Source organism: Chelon labrosus, assembly GCF_963514085.1.
Source record: "Chelon labrosus genome assembly, chromosome: 5".
NCBI lineage: Eukaryota > Metazoa > Chordata > Actinopteri > Mugiliformes > Mugilidae > Chelon > Chelon labrosus.
This window is the reverse complement of record NC_140341.1, coordinates 11,213,015-11,235,731: the sequence shown is the minus strand read 5'-3', so window position 1 is coordinate 11,235,731 and position 22,717 is coordinate 11,213,015. Positions and strand designations below refer to the sequence as shown.

At 42.6% G+C, this 22,717-nt stretch overlaps 2 protein-coding genes across 2 annotated transcripts in view; one reads left to right on the top strand and one right to left on the bottom strand.

The window, feature by feature from the left end:
• klf12b (Kruppel like factor 12b) overlaps positions 1-15,967 on the top strand; it is a gene marked incomplete at its 5' end in the record, with an annotated part of 42,595 nt that extends 26,628 nt beyond the window's left edge. The window contains 2 exon segments of the mRNA XM_084545346.1: positions 8,627-8,784; positions 11,606-15,967. Coding sequence (XP_084401472.1) covers positions 8,627-8,784; positions 11,606-11,787 — 340 coding nt within the window. The 3' untranslated portion in view covers positions 11,788-15,967.
• Positions 15,968-17,812: 1,845 nt separating this feature from the next.
• Positions 17,813-22,387, bottom strand: klf5b (Kruppel like factor 5b). The gene is made up of 4 exons (XM_084544015.1): positions 21,831-22,387; positions 20,135-21,053; positions 19,926-19,985; positions 17,813-19,563 (listed from the first exon to the last, which is right to left on the bottom strand). The coding sequence occupies exons 1-4, from the start codon at positions 22,005-22,007 to the stop codon at positions 19,385-19,387; spliced, it is 1,335 nt and encodes a 444-aa protein (XP_084400141.1). The 5' UTR covers positions 22,008-22,387; the 3' UTR covers positions 17,813-19,384.
• Between the last annotated feature and the right edge of the window lie 330 nt (positions 22,388-22,717).

The window sequence follows — 22,717 nt, the reverse complement described above, 5'->3', positions numbered from 1 at the left end:
TATCTCGATCTTTGCACGTGTGCAGCACACCTCACTAAAAGCTTTTAACGTATCTCTGTCTCGAGCTGTAATTTCAATTCAGCCCTTGGCAGGAAGATGTTATGGGAGTCCGGCTTTGAGCCATACTTACTCTTGACTGGTGTTAAATTTGTTGGTGTGGGAGTTGGTGTGGGAGTTTCAGTTTGTTGCACTCTTGTAGTATTGTTTGTGTTGGAAATTAACGTTATTACTCACCCAAATAGTAAAGTAATTATAGATGCATGGAAAGAGTATAAAATATTACTGCTCACAGAAATGGTGCAAGGAGTTTAATAAAACTTTTTTAGTATGATATTCTAACATCTTAGGCTATATCACTTAATTAGGAGCTTTTATTTTGAAGGTATAATTCTCTCCAATGTGCACTTTAAGTCAAGGTGTTTCATGGCAATTTGTACACATCATAGGGTATGCAATGTGCAGGTGCTTTTATTTTGAAGGCGTTACCCCCACCAATGGACAGCTCTCGTCTGGTCGTAACTTTTTTCTTTAGTGCAAAAAGTTTTTATAGAAAGCTGTTAACATTTTAGACTATGTGCACATCGGTTATTAGGAGCTTTTATTTTGAAGGTCTCTCCAATGGACACATTTATTCTGCAGAGGCTGCAGATAGTAACGTTTTCATTTAACACAAGGTGTTTCATAGCTGTTTATATACATCATAGGGTATGCAATGTGCAGGTCTTGATTGGGGGCTTTTATTTTGAAGGCATTACCCCCAACAATGGACAGTTCTTGTCTGGTGGTAACTTTTTCGTTTAGTGCAAAAAGCAGAAATCTGTTAACATTTTAGACTATGTGCAGATCAGTTATTAGTGGGCTTTTATTTTGAAGGTATAACCCTTTCCAGTGGACACTTTTATCTGCAGATAATAACTTTTTTCTTTAGGCCAAGGTGTTCCATTGCTATTTATATACGTCACAGGGTATGCAATGTGCAGATCTTTATTGGGGGCTTTTATTTTGAAGTCACAACCCCCACCAATGGGCATCTCTAGTCTGGGCTGCTGAAAGCAACTTTTGCCTCCAGTGCAAAAAGTTTTATAGAAATCTTTTAGCATTTTTGTTAACATTTTAGGATATGTGCAGATCAGTTATTAGGCACTTTTATTTTGAAGGTATGACCCTCTCCAATGTGTACTTTTAGTCTGTGCTGCCTTTTTCCTTTAGCACAAGGTGTTGGAGACATTTATTTTGAAGGTGCGACTCTCTGCAAAGGTCTGCAGGTCTGGGCTGCAGATAGGTTAGGAGTTTAATCAAAATATATTAATATTTTAAGATATACAGTATATATTCAGATCTCTAATACAGGCTTTTATTTTTAAGATATAACTCTTTCCAGTCTGAGCTATTTATAGTAACTTTTTCCCTTACCTATTAGTCATTGTTTATCAACTGCTGAGGTCTTAAAGTTTTAAGTGTGAAGAACAATAACAGGGGTTTTAAAATGTTTTCCCTGATACTGATCTTGTTGAGCATCATTATCCTATTGTAAGGCGTAGCGCGCCTGCATTCCTGTGTGGTTTTGTAACCGCTCTTCCGCATTTGGATGGATCCGCGTGGGCGAGCAGCTATATGCCTGTATGCATATGGCTCAGACATACTTTGTGCCCCGCTCGGCCTACGGACGTCAACTCTGGCGGTGCCAGTGCATCTGTGTTGGAATGAAAAGACGGCTTATGATCAGAAGCAGGGAATCAAGAGAGATGCAGGGAAACGTTCGCCTGAGCCCTGCCCTGTTTCCCTGCTGCCCATAAACCCGGAGCAGTCATAACTAGCAGCCTGGCCAGACTCAAGTTAATACCCATAGGACTTTTTATTTAGACTAACTGTAAGGAAAGTATTCCAGGACTCTGTGAGAATCCTGCTAATGATGCAGCAACATTAACAAGGCTGAGGCTGAGGCAGTAGCCCAGTCCCTGCTCGCTGTGTTTTGGTGGTAATGCTGCAGCTCGCGGGGTTGACACTGTGTGTAAGGCATTGCACTGTTTGTTTGTTGGCTGTGCGAGCATCTACAGTAATTAAACTAAATGAGTTATTGTAGTGGCACATACAACACATTATGAAAAAAAAAAAGAAAGAAAGCAAGTGGTGTTGCTATGCTTGTTCAGTGCTACAAGTAGAGGTTGCCACGTTTCAGACACACACGCACAGGGGGGCTCAGGTTTCAGTGCAGGTTATTGAAAGGGACAGGCGTGCCCCTGAGTGCCACACGTGGGCACCGGGTGGTCAGAGGAGAACAGAGGTTGGCAGGACCCAACCTTTCACTGCCCAAGCTTTCACTATGGAGATAAATCACCAGCCAGGCTTAGCAATGCCCTGCCAGGGCCTGCCCACACACTCACTTCTCTGTGTGCAAAGTGCAGACTGTGCTGTGTGGAAACTGTGCTCGGGCGCTCATGCTGCCTATGTAAAAAAAAAAAAAAAAAAAAAAGAAAAAAGTATGCGTGCGCGTCTGTAAGTATTAGTCCTTCCCTGTATGTGTGTTTGCACTGTATGCATGCACGTGTTCCTGCACAGTGGACAGAACAGCTGGTTCCAGAAGGAGGTCAGCCATTGTCAACAGGAACACAGACTTGCATGTTTGTCTGTGAAAAACAAAGCAGTCTGTAGTCTTCTTGAGTTACACGCCGGTTTGGCCACGGAGAGGAAGAATGTGCATTCTGTATTGACACAGCACGTGGACTCCGTGGACGCCGGCGCGGCAACAGAAGCCGACTCTTAAACATACCGCTCGGCCGCGTCGCCGCATTTCTTTTCATTTCATTAAAATGTGTACGCTGCTGCGAGTGTGTGGAAAGACAAGATTTATATAATTTGGCGGCGCATTTACACAAGCAGTCGTCCAGGGAGCATCTGAGAGGAGAAGGGCGGAGGATGGGAGTGCCTGCAGCCTCCAATCCAGGTATCCATATATAAATAAATGAGTGAAAGGAAAGAGTTAGATAGCGAGTGAGTGTGTGTGTGTGTGTGTGTATCATGTGCTTCTTGGGCAGCCTTCTCCATATTCATGTGTTTCCCTGGGGACCGGTGGATAGGCTATTGTGGGAGAGTGCCGGTGAAAGAGAGGAAGACACAGAGAGAGAGAGACAGAGAGGAAGAGAGGTGTGTGTGTGTTTGTGGATGTATGTGTGTGTGTGTGCTGGGGGCAGGGGCTTGTGTTGGAAGGGTTGTCTCTGCTGAAGTCTGGCTCGTCCCCAAGGACCCGGGGGCCACGGAGCAAAGCAGGTGGAGAGAGGGGGGAGGTGGGTGAGGTGTAGTAGTATCCTCGGACAGGTACAGGAATGCCCAGTGGGCAGTCTTCCAGTGCACACACACACACACACACGCACACACACACAAACTCGCACGCTCCCTTTCCTGTTTTCTTGATAATCCCACTATTGCCGCGGCTCCGCACAAGAAGTGTTGTTGTCGCTGCGTAGAGGCCGGTGTTGTGACCCCCGCCGCCGATGAATGAAAAGTTGGAAAAAATATGTATTGTGTTTGTTCTGTGGGAAATCCCTGCTACAGGTGACACACATATTTATTCGCTCCCTGTTTTCGCTCTGTAGCTGGAGAGCGGCGGATGAAGAGGGCGGGGGGAAATGGGGAAACAAAGGAACTAAAACAGAGGTCAGCTCTGTTTGAAACTGTTCTCAGCTGCACTTCCTATTTCTCTCTTTAGACACAAACAGACACATTCATACGGCCATAATGCTGTGGCTCAAGGCGGGGAGATTGTCCGTGGGCTCTAATGAGAAAATACAACAAATTCATTGTTGTAGAAAACTGTGATATAACCAAGATGTGGCATGAAAGAGTTATTAATTTTATTACATTTACAAAGCCTTTTCTCTATGTCGTACAGTAATAACTCATGGGACCATCATGAAGCAGTCGATCTCGAGGCGGACGTTGTTTGATGTTTGCTAGTGTACTGAACTTTTACTATGGATTTGCTCATACGGTAAGCCGGGAGATATAAATAGCAGGCCACGCTGCTACTAGCATGTTTCTGGAGCTAAGCAGAGTGGACCAGTGGGGGTGGGATTTTCACAACCGATAGAGAAAAATCTTTGAGCTGCAGTTAAAACATAAAAATGCTGACGATGTGTCAGCAACTTGGTAAATCTCAAAAACGGCCGCTTGCGCTTGGGATTATAACCGCTGAACGTCATTCATGCTTTTCTGCGTCGCTGGCCAATGAACAGGGAACAATGTCCGTCTGGCCTTAAGTGATGTCTTCATTCTGTTTGAATCGCAAATCCATCGCATCCAACTGAAGATTCTCCAGAAAATCAACCAATATTAAATCTTTTTTTGAATGAAAATACTCTCAAAGTCAATAAAAAAACTGATTAATCAGATACACCGATCAGCCGCAACATTAAAACCACTGACCACGGAGAATTAAATAACACTGACCATCTTGTGACAACACAATGTTCTGCTGGGAAACTTTAGGATCTTGCATTAATTCATGTGGATGTTACTTAGACATGTAGCACCCACCTAGACCAGACCAGGCACCCCCACCCCCATAGCAATGACACTCTTTGATGGCAGCAGCCATCCCCAGCAGGATGCAGCCTGGTTTAAAAACGGTTTAGGAACAACTCAAAAAAAACAAAACATGAAAAACAGCACAAGGTGTTGACCTGGCCTCCAAATTCACTTGATCCCAAACTGATCAAGTATCTGTGGGATGATCCACAGAGGCCCCTACCCTCAACCCATAGGACCCAAAGGTCCCCCACTAACAACACCCTGTTGCCAGAAGGCCCATGTCCATTCTCTGATGAGCCTCAACCGTTTTGGAGGCACAAGGAAGACCTACACAATGTTACGAAGGTGGTCATAATGTTACGCCTGAGCGGTGTATATCTACACTGTTTGAATCGCAGTAGTGCTATTGTATAGATGGATTTCACTCACATTACATTCTGTTCTGTGGAAATCTGTTCCATCGTGACTTGATTTCCTCACAGGGATCATTAAAATGTCATCTAAGAGGCTAGTGGGTTTGTTCCAGCGGTGACCGCTCTGTAACGACCGCAGCATTTCTGACTTTTAGACATTTCGGTGAATACCTTGAACCAGAAATCTGTCACCGAGCAGCGATGACGGCAGAACCGCCCGCCAGCCGCGGGGAGGAGCACGCCGCTGCTGCGTTGAATGAACGAATTTATGATGTTCTTGGTTTTTAGTAGCTATCGTACTCAGACCTTCCTAAATTATATCATAATCATGAAGTCACTTCGGGGATGAAGTCAGAATGTAAACATCCGCCTCATCTGCTCGATGTCTGGGCTCGGAGTGTTTCCACTGTAAATCCTGGCCCCCCCTCTTCCACTTTCCTGGACACACACACACACACACACACATATAGAGGCCTGCAGTACCTCAGGCTCTAGGTGCTTGACTACTCCGTTAGATTATCTGATGGCACGTTAATCCCATCGATCATCTTGTGAATACACCTCTTTGTCTAAATGTTCAATTTTGACATCACGTTGCAGTGCGGTGTTTTGAGCCCAGAGAAAGTGAGCAAGACAGAGAGACTGAGATGAGAGGGGAGTGGGAGTTTACTTCATATCTGACCCGTGTGCTCATTTCCTGTACAGCTTCAGATTGGCGGTGAGCCAGTAGTAACAGGTGATCTGTATGTACGCTCGTTTCTCCGTATTCATCTTGTGTGTGCCTATGTGTGTATCTTGATTGAACGCTTCATACTGTATCTGCGTTTGACAACCCGAGCTTTGGTGAAAGACAGAGAGACAGGAAGTGGGTTGTGTGTGTGTGCGGCGGAGACAGTTCACTGGAGGGCTTGTCTGGCAGCCCCCGCTTCTCTTTCAAATCCCTCTAACTTTGTCGTGGCTGTTCCGCCTCCTTCACCTCCTCACCTGCGTCTCAGTAACCACAGCAGAGGACTCCGCCACTGCCGAGAGAGCCCGGTTTAAATGTATCCCGTCGATATTACTCCTCCCCTTCAGTAAACAGACACCGTCTTGTTTTCTGTCTCTGCCGTATCTCCCCTTTCTTGCCAGCTTGCTGGGCGTGTGCAGCAGTCATGTGTTCGTGGCTGTGTGAAAGGTGCTCTCTGTTGCACAGTCAACAATCGCGGATGAGGCACGAACCATTGACCATCTATTGCAACTCTGGCCTCGTCTTCTTCCTTCCTGTTTTTTGTTTGTGTGCAGCTTTGAAACAAGAATAGTGATGTATGAGTAAATTTAGATTAAAAGCAGATGTTACGGTGTGCTGCAACTACCCTCACAAACACTGGAAAGTCAGAAATGCAAAGCACACACTTGTAGCAGGGACGAATTACGACATCGGCAGTGATACTGACGACTTATTTTGGATGAAAAGGCGTGCCAAAAATGATTGACTACAGAAATAACTCACAAGACAACATTGTGAAAGGAAAACAAACTCCTTCATCCCTCCACTGTTGATTAATGAAAGCACTGGAGCGATAAGAATACCAGCTTTCTTACCTCATCCACTTCCACACATGTGCTTGTACAGTAGAGCTGCACTGCCCTCTTCTGGCAAAGCTGCTGTTCTGCACAATACTGTTAGCTTTTACAGCAACTTTGTCAGAGATCCAGTGGAGACCACACTTCAGAGCCACAAAAATAAGTAAATTTGCATAATTTATATAAAACGGGAACAAGCAGCATCCCGCTCCAGCTGTGCCTTTTTATCTTAAGCGCATGCACCAGCCAAAGAAACTGCAGCGTGGACATATTGAACTGTTTTTAACGATAAGAAATAATATATTCGTGCAGCTGAATGCCAATTATTTATGTTCTTATACTGACTTATATTTTGTCTTCTTTTCTTTATCATTTAATGGGGACAGTCATAAAAAAACATTTCCCTACATGCTGTCCTGGGTGTGATTGTGTTTGTGACAAATCTGAATTTGAATTTGGTGTTTCTTGGATTACAGGTGTTTTTCTAGTCACCTACATCCAAACTACACTGTAGTTACTATACTGTAACTCTACATGCAGTATCAATCCCAGCACCTAAACCTTAAACCCACCCCTAAATTGCTCCCAGGGTGCCTTGCATGGCTTCCAAGTGTGCTCACTATCTATAAAACCTTTTTTATTTCCTTAGTTTTTGTCTCAAATTTGCATGCTTTTCCAAAAATGAATACATAAATAGCTAGGCTTTACTGCACACATTGTGCTACACTACATTGCCAAAAGTATTCGCTCATCTGCCTTTACACACATATGAACTTAAGTGACATCCTATTCTTAATCCATAGGGTTTAATATGATGTCAGCCCCCCCTTTGCAGCTATAACAGCTTCAACTCTTCTGGGAAGGCTTTCCACAAGGTTTAGGAGTGTGTTTATGGGAATTTTTGACCGTTCTTCCAGAAGCACATTTGTGAGGTCAGACACTGATGTTGGACGAGAAGGCTTGGCTTGTAGTCTTTGCTCTAATTCATCCCAAAGGTGTTCTATCGAGTTGAGTTTAGGACTCTGTGCAGGCCAGTCAAGTTCTTCTACACCAAACTCCCTCATCCATGTCTTTATGGACCTTGCTTTGTGCATTGGTGCGCAGTCATGTTGGAACAGGGAGGGGACATCCCCAAACTGTTCCCACAAAGTTGGGAGCATGGAATTGTCCAAAATCTCTTGGTATGCTGAAGCATTCAGAGTTCCTTTCACTGGAACTAAGACTGGTTCAAGCCCAGCTCCTTAAAAACAACCCCACACCATAATCACCCCTCCACCAAACTTCACACTTGGCACGATGCAGTCAGACAAGTACTGTTCTCCTGGCAACCACCAAACCCAGATTCGTCCATCAGATTGCCAGATGGAGAGGCGTGATTTGTCACTCCAGAGAACGCGTCTCCTCTGCTCTAGAGTCTAGTGGCGGCGTGCTTGACGCCACTGCATCCGACGCTTTGCATTGCACTTGGTGATGTATGGCTTGGATGCAGCTGCTCGGCCGTGGAAACCCATTCCATGAAGCTCTCTACGCACTGTTCTTGAGCTAATCTGAAGGCCACATGAAGGTTGGAGGTCTGTAGCGACTGACTCTGCAGAAAGTTGGCGACCTCTGCGCACTATGCGCCTCAGCATCCGTTGACCCCGCTCTGTCATTTTACGTGGCCTGACACTTCATGGCTGAGTTGATGTTGTTCCCAGTTGCTCCCACTTTGTTATAATACCACTGAGAGTTGACTGTGGAATATTTAGTAGTGAGGAAGTGTCACGACTGGACTTGTTGCACAGGTGGCATCCTACACGCTGGAATTAACTGAGCTCCTGAGAGCGAGCCATTCTTTCACAAATGTTTGTAGAAGCAGTCTGCCTAGGTGCTTGATTTGATATACTATCGAGGTGACTGGAACACCTGAATTAAATTTTTTGGATGGGTGTGTGGATACTTTTGGCAACAGAGTGTATGTTACATTACACACTACATAAAACAAATACGTCTGAAATGATGAATTTCAAAAACCTCAAGACCTCAGAGCTATTACTCATTCTGGATTTGGACCACAGTGGTGCTGGGCAAGGTCATCGTCACAGTCTAATAATCCTTTTCTTGTGTCGTTTCTTATTCTGCAGTTCCATGTCCCCGTTCAGTATTGACAGCATCCGGCGCCCCCGGAGGTCAGAGTCACCGGACTCCAAAAAGCGAAGAATCCACAGATGTGACTTTGAGGGCTGCAATAAGGTGTACACCAAAAGCTCACACTTAAAAGCACACCGGAGGACGCATACAGGTCAGTGAGCCTGAGCATTGGTGTTTTATATGATGTAATTTTGTTTTGCCAAAATGTGACATCTGCGCAAGGCTAAGAGGGATGACATTTAGATTCTCTGAATGTCAAACTCTTATTTGTGTGTACCTATCGCCATTGGGACGGGAAATATGTAACCCTGGTTGTACTCTGCTCTGAGGCTGCACTGAAAACTGCTTCAGAGTAATTTTGGAGAGCTGGTAAAGTTTAATCTGGCTAATGCTAGACCAAGACATTTCGCTAAGGTAGTGAAAACAAGCAAAATGGCTAATATTCAAAAATAAATATTAAAAATATTTAAGATTTGCACAAAACTGCTGTAAATTCACTTTATTCTACATCTCTCAAAACCCTCCTAATCAGCAGCTGTGATTGATCTAATGTGTGGGCATTTTGTCATGGTTCTGCGTTTTGATTTCCTGTGTTCATGTTTTGAGTTTCATTCATGTTTTATGTTTGAGTTTCCGGTTTTATAGACTTAAGTTTTTCCTTGTTTTCTGTCTTACCTTCTTCCTGTCCTGTGATTTCCCACCTGTGTAATTGTCTGCCCCGCCCTGATTGTTTTCACCTGTGTCTCCTCTACCCTTGTGTATATATAGTCCTGCCTCTCCCCTTGTCTTCTGTTGTGTCGTACTGTTTTCCAGGGATTCCCTGCGTTCCCTGTGTTGTTGTTTTTTAGCGCTGGTCTTGTTACGTTCTTTTCTTTTCGATGGTTTTGATTTTTGTTTTTGCATCTCCTGCCTCATGCAGCGCTCTGTGTTACTTCTGGTTTAAGTAAATTCGTTCTGCCTCATCGCCTAGTGTCCAGCATCTGGGTCCTACCTCACCCTGAAAATCCTGACACATTTGTTCCATCAGCAGGATCAAATGTCAGTAGATTAATAGGTTTTCATATTACATGACTGTGAAGATCAATCATTCAATCATTAGCTGGAACTTAATCAAAACACGCAAACATTTCCAAGTTATGAGAACGCTTTCTTCAGAGCGGCCTTACAACCGAGCCCTCTGAGGTCATACACTGATCATGAGTTAACCAATAAGACTTGCTTTGCCCCTGGGCAGTTACTGTGGCGTGTAATCACTTTTGTCATATGATTCTTATTGAAGCTGAATTGTGTGTAACTTGAGTAAATTTCACTAGAAGTGCTAAAACTATTACACCAAGTCCTACTGGAATCAGTGGCAGAGATATTTTACTTGAATAAACTAGTTACAAGTACAAATACTCAATTACAAGTAGAAATCGTGCAACAAAAATTGTGAACCATTGTTAATGCTTGTACCCTTGCTTGCTTACTTACTTACTTGCATGTTTGCTCGCTCCCCTGCACCCTCCCTTGCTTACTTGGACCCTCCATTGCCACTCACTTTTGTCATTCCCTGCTCCCTTGCTTGCTCCCTTACCAGTGCTTGTTCCTTTCTTGGACACTTACTTTGGCCTTTGCGTTACTACTTGCGTTACACTACTTTTCTTCCTTGCACCGCGTTTCCTTGCTCACTTGCTCCTTGTACTCTCTCACAGTCACTAGACTGTTTGTTTCCTTGCTTGCTCCCTTGCAGAATTCCTTGCACGTCCAAGTGTGCACTTGCAAGTGTATGCTTCCAAGTGGACAAGTGTATACTTCCAAGGGAGAAAGTGTATACTTCCGAGCGAGTGTATATTTCCAAGGGAGAAAGTGTATACTTCCGAGCGAGTGTATATTTCCAAGGGAGCACGTGCATATTTCCGAGGTATTAAATGCTTACTTCCAAGGGAGCTAGTGTTTACTTCCAAGGGCGCAAGGGAACAAGTGTGCACTTGTTTAGTGTTTACCTCCAAGTGAGCAAGTGTGTACTTCCAAGTGAGAAAGAGTATACTTTCAAGGTAGAAAGTGTATACTTCCAAGGGAGAAAGACTATACTTCCAAGAGAGCAAAGGAACAAGTGTGCACTTGTTTAGTGTATACTTCCAAGTGTATACTTCCAAAGGAGCAAGGGAACAAGTGTGCACCTCCAAGGTATTAAATGTATACTTGCATACACCGAAAAATGAAAAATCAAACTGAATACAAGCTGTTAGGTATCAGCAGCAACATATGGTTACAGTATTATTAAAGTTTACTCTTATCTTTGATTTTGGGTCAGATATTCAGTATTTGGTGGAGCTGTTAAACAATTTAGAGAGATCTAAAATGTGAGAAATCTTCAGTCCTCAACAACAGAAGCTTGTTACTACATCCACTGTGTAAAATCGTCATCTTAAAAGTAACAAATAACTAAAGCTGTTAAATAAATGCAGTGGAATACAAAGCACAATAGTACCCTCTGTAGTAGAGTGGAAGTATAAGGGAACATTAAATGGAAATGTTCAAGTGCAGTACAAGTACCGCCGGAATTGTACATAAGCACAGTACTTGAGTAAATGCACTTACAGTACATTATGGTTAGGGCTGCCTCCAGTTTAATAAAATATGGAAATCTATTAGTGAACTCATGACACTTGCTGGAGTTGCATAATCAATGAAAGTAGATATTTTATTTATTTTATCTAATTCTAAATGACCACTGTTACTTAACGAGTGCAGCCTTTTCCCATCAATCTGCACCTAAACTCTGTTACAGTGCAATGATACAGTTTAATCCAGAATCGATGTTTGCGATGATGAATTACTCAACTCGGCAAGTTTCATGTCTGCTAATTGACTTTCACGTCAAATAAAAAATGTACGAAAACCACGGGAACTGCGGGGATAGTTAATGTCCAGGTGTACGTTGTGTGTAAGATTGAGGCCTGAGGACTGTTTTGTGTCTTCCTCTCCAGGGGAAAAGCCATACAAATGCACCTGGGACGGCTGCACCTGGAAGTTCGCCCGCTCTGATGAGCTGACGAGGCATTACAGAAAACACACGGGGGTGAAGCCCTTCAAGTGTGCAGACTGTGACCGCAGCTTCTCCAGATCTGACCACTTGGCCCTGCACCGACGGAGACACATGCTGGTGTGAATCAGCTGGAGAGCGATTAGAGGGAGAGGTCAATGGAACAAACACACAAACACACACACAAACACACACTCACAAACTCACACACATGCAGGCAGCCGGGGGAGCGGGATCTCCCTGTGAATGTTTTTCAGCTGGCCTGGACGCGCACATTACACAAACAAACACACACAAGCATGCAGATACACAACCACCCACCCACCCACACAGACGCACACATACTCTCATCCTTCATAAGGAGAGAAGACGGGGAATGAGAAGACGGATGGACGAAGGTGCACAGAGCTTGCAGAGCACAAAACAGGGTCGCTTCTGGATCCCTTTTAGTTTGGAAGGACGGCAGGATCTTTTATTGTCAATGTTTGGAATATAATAGGGAACTGTCTTTTACAGCACTGTTCGTAAATGTTTCACTTTGATTTTTAAGATGGACTCGCACTCTTTATTTGGACAAAAAAAAAAAAGATATATATAATGCAATCGCAACAGTCTCTTTTTTTTTTTTTTTTTTTTTGGTATACTTTTCATTATTGTTCAAACAGCTGCTTTTCCAGCATTCATAATGTGAAACACCCCATCGTGAGGAATGGATTTCCTGTGCGAACAGGAAGGAACAGGTTAGCCTGGACTGGATCACAGGGAAAGGACCAGTCGGAGTTACAGGCAGTATTTTTTTTTTCCACCGTGCCGCCCTGTGAGTCCAATTTGTGACCAGCAGATGGCACCATTGAATCACACATGGTTTCCTTTTTTTTTTTATTTTCATCCCCTCCCCTGGAGTCTACTGTTAAGTCAGAGGCGTCCCTTACAGAGGCTTAAAAGAGGGCTGGCCTTTCACCTTTAACCACAGCCAGCAAACGGTGACCCAACCTCATCAGCACATCCACTCTTTTTCAGTTACTCATTGCTTTACTTCGAACTGTGGAAACTGGACATGCACATCGTCACACCAGCAAAGGAACACACCATTTATGATCCGCTCGCATGGCTGGAACATCCCCAGATCTCATCAGTGCTATTCTTTATGTTGAGCCTCTTTCTTAACAACGACAACAACAAGAAAAAAAAAAAAAGATATATCTTTGGTGGATTTTGAGCTGTGATTAGCAATCAGTAAAGTGCAATCTTAAAGGATACTTTCAGTATGATGATAATGTTTTGTTTTCTTGAATCTTGCTTTCTTTTTTTTTTATTTTAAAATGCCTGCTTATTGCTTATGTTTGACTCAGAAAAATACAACGCCCTCATGTACAGTGAACTTTGAAACAATCAGAGGAGATTTCCAGTATGTGAAAAGAAAAAGAAAAAAAATAACAGAGGCACCTTACAGACTTTCATTCTGTCCCAATCTGTTTTATATCATTCAGCTCGGTTTTCTTCGCTGGGTTTAACAGAGAGAGAGAGAGAGAAATAATAATAAAAAAAAAAAAAAGGAATTTGTGTTGTGGTTTTGCACAGCACTCGACCATAAGCTGACATTAACACCGGGCTGAAGTGTTGCAGGGATGGCGTGGTGTATAATGCAGAAGAGCAATACATTCTGAACAAAGCGGCGAGAAGGAACCTCCTAATCGCTCTGTTTGCTGATGTCAATGTCCCGAGGAAACGTTTCTAGCTCGGCCAATTCCTCTTTCCTGTACCACACGAGTTCCTCTGCTCTGATCTGACGTCTGACACATTATTTAATTTTTTATTTTTTATTTTTTGTCTCAAACACAAAAAAGTCACTTGAAATGTTCTCACCTCAGATCAGACATACGTTGAGATTATTACCTGAAATTTGGTTATAGAAATTGCTGAAAAATGCAGGAATTGCACGCATACATCATACAAATAAATATATATAAAGAAAAAAACATTTCTTGAATATATTATCACAGGAAGATTTTAGATGCAGTTACTGGCAGTAACATCTCTAGGAGGACATCACTTAACCTTAATCAGGAAATTCGATTGAAGATATATTTTTATAGTCCTCATAGCGGACAATTTTTTGCAAGTGTTTCCAGGGCTTTATATGCTGCGTAAAAAGCTTCAGACATAAACTCGAGCGTATCAGGCCAACTAATGTTATTTGATCGTGCTGCCAAATGCATTTATTGGACAGAAGCCAGTAAAAAGAAATGGTTTTGGATTATGGTACCTTGAAATCCACACACTCACAGTCTCACACACACACACACACACGGATTCTCACTTTCAGTCAAAGTAGCCAAATCCAGGAAGTAACTCCCACACACCTTTTTGATTTAAAGGAAAATGTATGCTATCATTATTTATGTATACCGTTTGTGCACATGTCATTACCCCCAGTTGTGTTATCATTTTTTTTTTTTTTTTGCAAAAAGCATATCAGCACCTTGTTTTTTTATTTTCTATTATTATTAGTATGATTTATTTTTTTTCTCTCCTTCAAATAATTTTATTCCAGATGTCAATTTATAAGCGAAATAATCATCAACTTATTTTATCATCCATATAATGTATTAGAGCATTTTATGATTGAGGGGCACTTCGTCGTTGCGTATAACTCTTTCTCTCTTCTGTAAAAAGGATCTTTTGAAATGTTGTAATATATGTGATAGTGAAGAAAAAAAAAAAAACTTATTGCAAAGTTCTACAGCCTGTATATACATTGGAAAAATAGGGCTTTTGATCAGTAGATGCAGGAAATACATTTATACGTGTAAAGTCTTTTTTTCCAGAGACTGTAATTTATCTAATTTGATATACAGTGAAATGGGGCTAATGGTATTCATCATGTAAATTATCATATGTGATGTTATATTATGACTTTTTTTTTTTTAAGTTTGTGGTTAAACATGATCAAATCATTTTTTTTTTTTTATTCCCAAGGCTAAAACCAGTGTTTGCTATAATCAACAAATTATTTATATACCGCTTTAAGGTACTCAATTCCCTGCATTGCTATTTTGCTACCACCCGGACAAGAAATTCTACCGAACAAGCACATATCACCAACACATGTACTCTTGTATTCAGTATGTGATGTTGCAAGCCTTAATGCACCAGACTTTGACAAATTCAATTAGACTTGAAGACGGTGTCTCTTTCTCTCTCTCTTTCTCTATCTCTCTCTCTCTCTCTTTTTCTCCCTCCGCAGGACAGGGTGTATTGTATTTCCCCCCTCAGCATCTCTTTCCTCATTTTAAAGCATAATTTTGTTACGGTAACCAGGGTCAAAGTTATGCAATAATAATAATAATGAATAGTGCCTCATATCACAAACTTGTAATACCAACTGCTCTGTGCAGAGTTTTTTCGATTTGCTTCGACTAGGAAATTTTTTTCAAAACGAGAAACTTTTGAGGAGGAAAAACAAATAAATAAAGAAAAGCACAGACAACATACGTTATGCAAGTCGGACCTCTAATGTTGAACCTTCTTTTGTTTTATTTTTTTTAATTTTTTTTCTCTCGCACTGAGCCTTATATCATTCGTGTCAAATGCAGCATCCTCCCATAACACTTTGACAGGCTGTTTATAGCACACATTATTACTTTGCTTGCAATAAGTCACTTCCTCTAAGGGGAGCACAACCGAGTTACAAAGGCCTCTTGATGTTTCAGCTTCAGCACATCAGTTCAACATAGTAGTTCCATGGAAGATAATGAGGATTCGCACTCACAGGAGATACCCCTGTGGCTGAGAGTCCGGCCGGCGGCCTTTATTAACGAATCTGATCTCACACTTTCTTATCAGTTCAATATATACTTTACCTGCTGTGTAACATCTGCTTTTGATTTCCTGGTTTTGAAGATTTTTTTTTTTTTTTAAGTAGTGGAGCCAATGCCTATGTTTCAAGTTTGCTGATATTACGTACAGTAATCGTCGTTCCTGTATTTATGTAAAGTGAGTGTAGTGTAAATATATTCAGATCTTTTCATTCTTACCGTTTGAAAAAATAAAAAAAATAAAAATAAATGTGATATTTGCATTGCAGCATTGCTTCAAAAGGGAGATCCTGCTCATGGAATTCCACAGTCTTTAAAAAGAACATTTTTAATCCTGATATTTTTCAAAAACTTCAAGAACAGGTGTCCTTTTTTTTGTTTTTTCTTTCTTCCTTCTGTTACTTTTCTTTATTTTTTTCCTTCTTCCGAGAGTTGTTTAAGTATCCAGTCAGTGTTCTTTGCCTTTTTCTCTGTATTTTTCATATGGATGGAGCTGTGAAATTAAAATAAGTTCAAACATATACATGTATATTAATATGAATGGAGGCATGAAGGTTAATAAAGTTGCATTTTGTATGTAACAGACCGGGATGGAGCCTGCTGCTATCTATGACTGAGATGGAGGGTATGTGGTTTCGATGTCGCTCCGACATCCGAGTACTGTACACACATTCGCAGGCATTCAGAAACCTAATCTTGGTATTAGGGAGGCCATTTTAAATGATAGCTGATATACAGTTTGTACACAAAGTGCTGGTCACTACACGAAGGGAGCAAAAATCTTGGGACAATTGAAATCTGCTTAACGCGGCGCGTAGAGAGAAAGCACATAAATATCCTCGCCCAGACATCCTCATAAAACATTGTCGGTGTCAAACAGTGTCATATCACGCTGCTTTGTTGTTGTTATAGTGCCATCAGGAAGTATTTTAAGACCTGGAATGCTCCATCACAGCGCAGTTTCTAAGAACAGGTCACACTTAAAAGAAAACGCCCTTCACATCCTGTACTGTGCTCTATTCTAACTGGATCTGGATGAATGTTTCTGTCCGCCAGCAAAGGATTCAGATGATTACAATCAATTCCCAGTCCACTAAGCGTTTTAGCGTGCAGTACATCACCTGGGTGATTTATCGCTCACCAGAGCCGATACAGGCCCCGCTGTACAGTAAGTAAAGTACAGTGGAAAAAAATAAATAATAAAGAAAAATGCTAAAGGCAAACAAGACCGGTAAGTTCATCTGAGCTCAGGACAAGCTCAGACTGATTCTGTGGTTTTCACAGCTTTCTCCTGGCACCTTTTGTGAACTCCTTTGCTGTGACTCACGTCGAGGACACTTTCCAAGAACCGGAAGCACAGAAGAAGGCGTCTTGTTTTGTTTTGACTTGGTGGAATTGTCAGTAAAATAGGGACTGTGCTACTGACTGATTATTGGCGAGTTCCAGGCAGAGCTGAAGAGCCTGAAGATGATCGTTAAGTGGGGGACGTGAGGGAGGAAAGCATCTTTGTGGATCGGTTTTAAATGTAAAGCTGCAGCTTAAATACACGTCTCACATATTCAACTGGCTAACAGTAACACTGTACACAAGAATGTATGCTCAGAATACGTACACTTCTGAATAAATTCATGCAGTGTATGTCTGCGAAACAACAACAACAACAAAAAAAGGTGTTATGCACTGATCAGCCACAACATTAAAACCACTAACAGGAGAAGTAAATACCATTCTGCTGAGAAACTTTTGGACCTGGTATTCACTCATGTGGATGTTACTTAGACATGTAGCACCCACCTAGACCAGACCAGACCAGACACCCCCACCCCATAGCAATGGCACTCCTTGATGGCAGCAGCCATCCCCAGCAGGATGCAGCCTGACACTGGCACACACACAAAAATGGTTTAAGAACAACTAAAAAAAAAACATGAAGAACAGCACAAGGTGTTGACCTGGCCTCCAAATTCACTAGATCCCAAACTGATCAAGTATCTGTGGGATGATCCAGAGGCCCCTCCCCTTAACCCATAGTACTCCAGACAGACACCGTAGGACAACCCTCAGAAGGCCCATGTCCATTCTCTGATGGGTCATAACTGTTCTGGAGGCACAAGGGAGACCTACACAATATTAGGAAGGTGGTCATAATGTTATGACCTAACTACATTTTCTTCTATTTATATCTAATCTAATACCAAAGTCCCCCGAACCCCAAAATCTATAATGTAAATATGTAAATAATAAAATGCATCGAAGGTGCGAGCAAACTTGTGGATTGAGTAAAACGTCCGAAAGTCTTATATTCAATACCACTTAAAAACCAGACAATCAAAAAGAGTTCAACACAAAACTTTTATTTGTACTGTTCGGGGTCACATGACTCCAGTGGACATTTCATCCATTCAGGCTACATGTTTATGTTTAAGCTTTGACACAAAATACTGTAATATACTCGTGTGTGTGTGTGTGTGCGTATATATGTGTTTCCGCATTATTGCAATGACTCACTGGCATGTAATCCACTGAGCTGCTTTCTTGGCTGGATAAACAGTATTCTGTAATTTGATCCTTCTTGGACTTTGTCAAGTAAAAATAAAAATAAAAATAAACCAAATTTTCTTTCTTAAAAAAGGTTTAAAATCTTTGTACACCCCCCCCCCCCCCGAAAAACAATCCGTCGATTGTATCCTCAAACCGCAGATACAAAACATGTACATTTTAAATCACAGACACTTTGTTCATATTCAAATCATAACGAAATTTGGTCAGTACAGACTATGTGATGAAAGTAAGGATGGAGAGACAACAATCAGATTAGCACTGAAAACAATACCGTCCAAAAATGCTGCTGCTTTGTTTTTCACTCACTCGAGAAAAAAACAAAAACAAATGTTAAAGGCACTTCTGATAAAGTTGTCTGATAAAGATAAACCGTTTAATCTGGCAGGTGCTTGGCCTGAAAACAATTCAGGCTTACTTTAAACTATATTCATATGCCTGCAAAGCAAAGTCAAGATCAACAAGTCTTGATCTGTCCGCCGTGGCAACAAGAGAAAGAAAAAAACGACTGTTGTGACACCATCTCAAAAAGTTGCTGTAAATCACGTTTGAGCACTTGATGATTCGTCCTATAAAATGAGATATTGCTGTGCAGCTGGTTGAAGTCAACATGGTACAAAACAATACTTTAACCCTTTCGACTGAAATGAATTCATGCAATGTTCATTTATTTATTTTTTTAAAAAATGCACCATTGTCTCCCTTTTATTTCTGTGAAACTAGTCAACATAAGTAGATTATCTCATGGCAAAGTAACCCATACGGCATATCTGGCAGTGTTAAAGACTTGCTGTAAGCTCTGAACTCACCACCTGGCTCGCAAACAGCCCCCGGTGTTTATTCCCACTAGCGTTTCTTTGAGGAAACCTTACTACGACTTTACGTTCCCTACCTGCAATGACTTTCTATATTACACCCATATACTATCATCAGTCCCTCCACCTGCTGGCTGAAACCACATACTCCTTCCAGGACATACTATATCAGCACTTACACTATAGCAGTTTGCTGTATATTAAATAAATGCCCTTATGACATGTTGTTGATATGATCTGTACAATATCTGAAGTCATGAAAAAATAAAAATTCATTATTACATGACTGACACCTTTGTAAATATCCCCCACTATTGAGGCATGGAAATAAAATAAGGCAACAATAATGTTTAATCTTTTTACAATAAAATAAATCATTAGTTGTGGGCCAGCACTGCTAAGATTAACTCCCCCGGGGAGGAGGTGGATTAATGCAGAGTTTTAAATGTGTTTACATGTAAGTGCTTTGTCTGTGTCAACTGAAAAATAAGAAGATGTTTTTAGGAGGGCTCCGGGGGTGAGAACGGGGTTCTAGCTCTGGTGTCTCTTCATGTGCAGGGCCAGGTGGTCAGAGCGGGAGAAACAGCGGTTACACACTCCGCACTGGAATGGCTTCGCCCCGGTGTGTTTCCTGAAATGGCGCGTCAGCTCGTCGGAACGAGCGAAGCGCCACTCACACCCGTCCCACGAGCACTGGTACGGCTTCTCACCTACGGCAGGAAGAAAATGGCAAAATGAAGCCTTAATAAATAACATTAATTAAACACGTACACATGTGCTTTTCTCCGTATCAGATTTCATACGACTAATTAAGAAGTTTTGATGATTTAAAAAAAAAAAAAGAGAGAGATACTACGTCTCCTCCAGGAGCCATAAATCACATCGTGTCCTGACTTTCTGTCTCCCTGCCCCCTTTACGAGAGCTGCAGGGTTTATTTGATTTGACAGCAGTGAGATGTGGGCCAGGTCTGTCGGCAGACAGAATGCATCTGCATGCCAAGTTTATTTTTTCTGCCTGGCAACATCACCACTTTCACCCCAAAATAAGACGTGCAACTGGAAAACATTTTACCTGTGTGGGTCCGTAGATGGGCCTTCAAATGAGAAGACTTAGTGTATACTTTCCTACACCCTAAAAAAAGAAAAAAGAGAGATGAAACGTATTAAGTACTTGCACATGATCTAAAAATAAATAAATAAAGGAACATTTAAGTTTTAATGTTGCCAAATTCTAAACTAAACTTTGTTGTTGTTGTAGTGCAGACTGGATAGAAGTCGTACCTTGGACGTCACAGTGGTGAATCCTTCGTCTCTCCAGATCAGGATTATTCCTTCGATTGTACTTAGCTGGAGCCGACTGAGCCAACTCTGGGGACAGCGGGCCAATACATGGCGTCGTCTGAACTGGCGTCAGGCTCGAATGCTGGACTGGTCTAACACCTGGGCTCTGGACGAATCGATTGATGGAATTTTGGTCTGGGTTTTGGGCAGGAGCAACGCCGGAAGTCTGTCCGGGATCAGTGGAATTGTGGGTCTGAAAAGTTAACTTGGAGGCGATGCTGGCTTCGTAGGAAGGAGGCGGGGAGAGATTGTGGTGGAGAACTTTGCCCCTGTCTGGACTGGGAGGCTCGGAGCTTGGTGGAGAAGGTGGCAAATATGTTGACCTCAGCTGATGGCCAAGGTGTTGACTACATGGAAAACATTCATTCTGCGAGCTGCTCGCGGGTTTAGTGGAATTCTGCGCATGAGCATTCCCAACAGGAAGACTTAATGGGGCTACGGGGAGGGAGTTCACCTGCGGCCCATGCACGAGCTGCTCCAAATCAGAGTTCAACAGCTGAAACATGGGAATGTCCTGGAAATCTGGCACTTCCTGTTTGATGAAGAAGTTACCACTAGCAGCGTCAGCTGCACTGAAAACACCTGGGTATTCTGTGAGAGCTGGTGGTGGCCCGTTGCCCTGGCAGGCTGGATGCATCAGGGTGTGTGACGGCTCTGGTTTGATCTGTCTCACCCTACAGAGGCCAGAGTGCAGGTATGTGACGTCAGACATGAGGAAGCTCATGTTGACACTGTAAGGAGAAGGGAAGTCCTCGGTGAACGGGGGCTCTAGCATCAGAGGGCCATCCCGGCACATCATTTTGGAATTTACCAAGTCCTGCGGGTGCGAACACAAGTAGCTGTCCATGTCTGATTTACCCTGGAGAGCAGAAGAGAGGCGGAAATTAGGAGGTCAGTCAAAACTAAGTTGTGTTTGTTAATTAGAAAAATTTGAAAACTGAAAATAGAACAAGTGTCCAGCAATTGATTCAGGCTTTCCCACATGTTCTTGAAAGATTCTCATTCATATCTTTACACTGAAAAGGCAGAACTAAGATTCAAAGTCAGTCCGGAATTTGGTATGCAATTTGCTCTTACTTTGACTTTGAAATATATAAATATTTATTGATTCAGAAGCCAAAGCGTCGATGCCAAGGCGTGATAGGCTGACAGAATGACAAAATTAACTGGGGGTGAATGAATTTAAGGATGAATTTGGGGCCTACATGTGTGCACACATCAAAGACGCCCCCCTCCCCACACACACATGCAGCAGACGCCCTTCTGCTCCAGCCTGAGCTGTTTCGAAATACATGTCTGAAATTAGAACATCCAGTTGCTCCGCAGCGCTATGCATCTTCCTCACAAGTTTTCAGGAGCGGGTGCAACGCTTCACATCCCAGCTATGCCCTGCTTGCGATTCACCCCACAGTCACTGAATGTCAGCATCAATACAGAGATTTAGTTGGGACAGCAGACATGATAATAGGCCTATACCTTCAGCGTTAGGCTCGCATCTTTAAATGATGATGAACAGCCTGTTTTGCTTTGATCAGCAACGCGCGCTGTTCTCACGTCAAATCTGCGGACACCAGTAAACACTATGATGCTGAGAGGCAGACAGCAAAGAGGGGGGGAAAAAAATGCAGTCTCTTACCGAATTATAATCGTGAAAAGAGGAAGTTCCCTGCATGGCATCCCTCGTGTTACAGAGCACTTGTCCATGATCTTCACCTCTCAGCCCGTCGGATGTCAGCGGCGCGGTGGTTTTATGGAGAAACTGCGCGTCCTGCCCCGGAGCGACCCAAACATTATTCCTCACGGCGGCGGCCATACAGGCAGAGATGCGGTCCGACTATCCGAAATCTGTCGCAAATAAATTCGGCATATGTGTTTCTTTTGTTGCGAAACAGTCTGTGCGAGCAAAGCGCCAGCTGTCAAACGCTCATTCTCCCTATTTTGCGCTGGCTTGTCAAATTACGCAACTGCGTGATATCAGCGCGTCTGCAGGGCGGGGCCGAACATGTACAAAATAAACAGGGCGACCAGGCGATCGGGATACACCTAGTGTAATGAATACTGGGGTTGTATTGATGGGGTGGAAGGGCAGACAAATTACACCCAGCACGTGGGCGTAAAGAGTCGAGTGTCAGGTGTTGGTGTCCAAATATGGGCAGTTCATCCACAGATTTTAGTCACTGCTTTATTGCAGTATCCCTCAGGGTCATGATGGCTGTGTGGCCTCTTCAACTTCCCCAAGGCTTGTTCAGACCGGACACAGACCTTTGAGAGAAAAGAGGAACAACCTTTGAAGATTAAAATAAATAAATAAATAAAGCGCAAACTGTTCCAAATTCCAAAAAAGTAACTCAGTCCTTTTTGACCTTCAGGGACAGCCACCCGCTGTGAGTAAAGTTTAAAAAAATAAATAAATGCTGCTTTTCTTTAGAGAATCCAGCACGCTTGGATCCTGGTCTGGCATGTTAAAAACGCCACTGCAGTGCAGCTGTCTGTCAGGACTGCATACTTGATGCCAACATTCCT

Bases quoted from the DNA above. Each gene is read 5' to 3' on its own strand.
- klf5b (XM_084544015.1), bottom strand. From the start codon at position 22,007: ATGGCCGCCGCCGTGAGGAATAATGTTTGGGTCGCTCCGGGGCAGGAC. The intron at 21,054-21,830 runs GTAAGAGACTGC...TCTGCTCTCCAG, and splicing joins CTTTTCACGATTATAATTCG to GGTAAATCAGACATGGACAG. The intron at 19,986-20,134 runs GTACGACTTCTA...TTCTTTTTTTAG, and splicing joins TCACCACTGTGACGTCCAAG to GGTGTAGGAAAGTATACACT.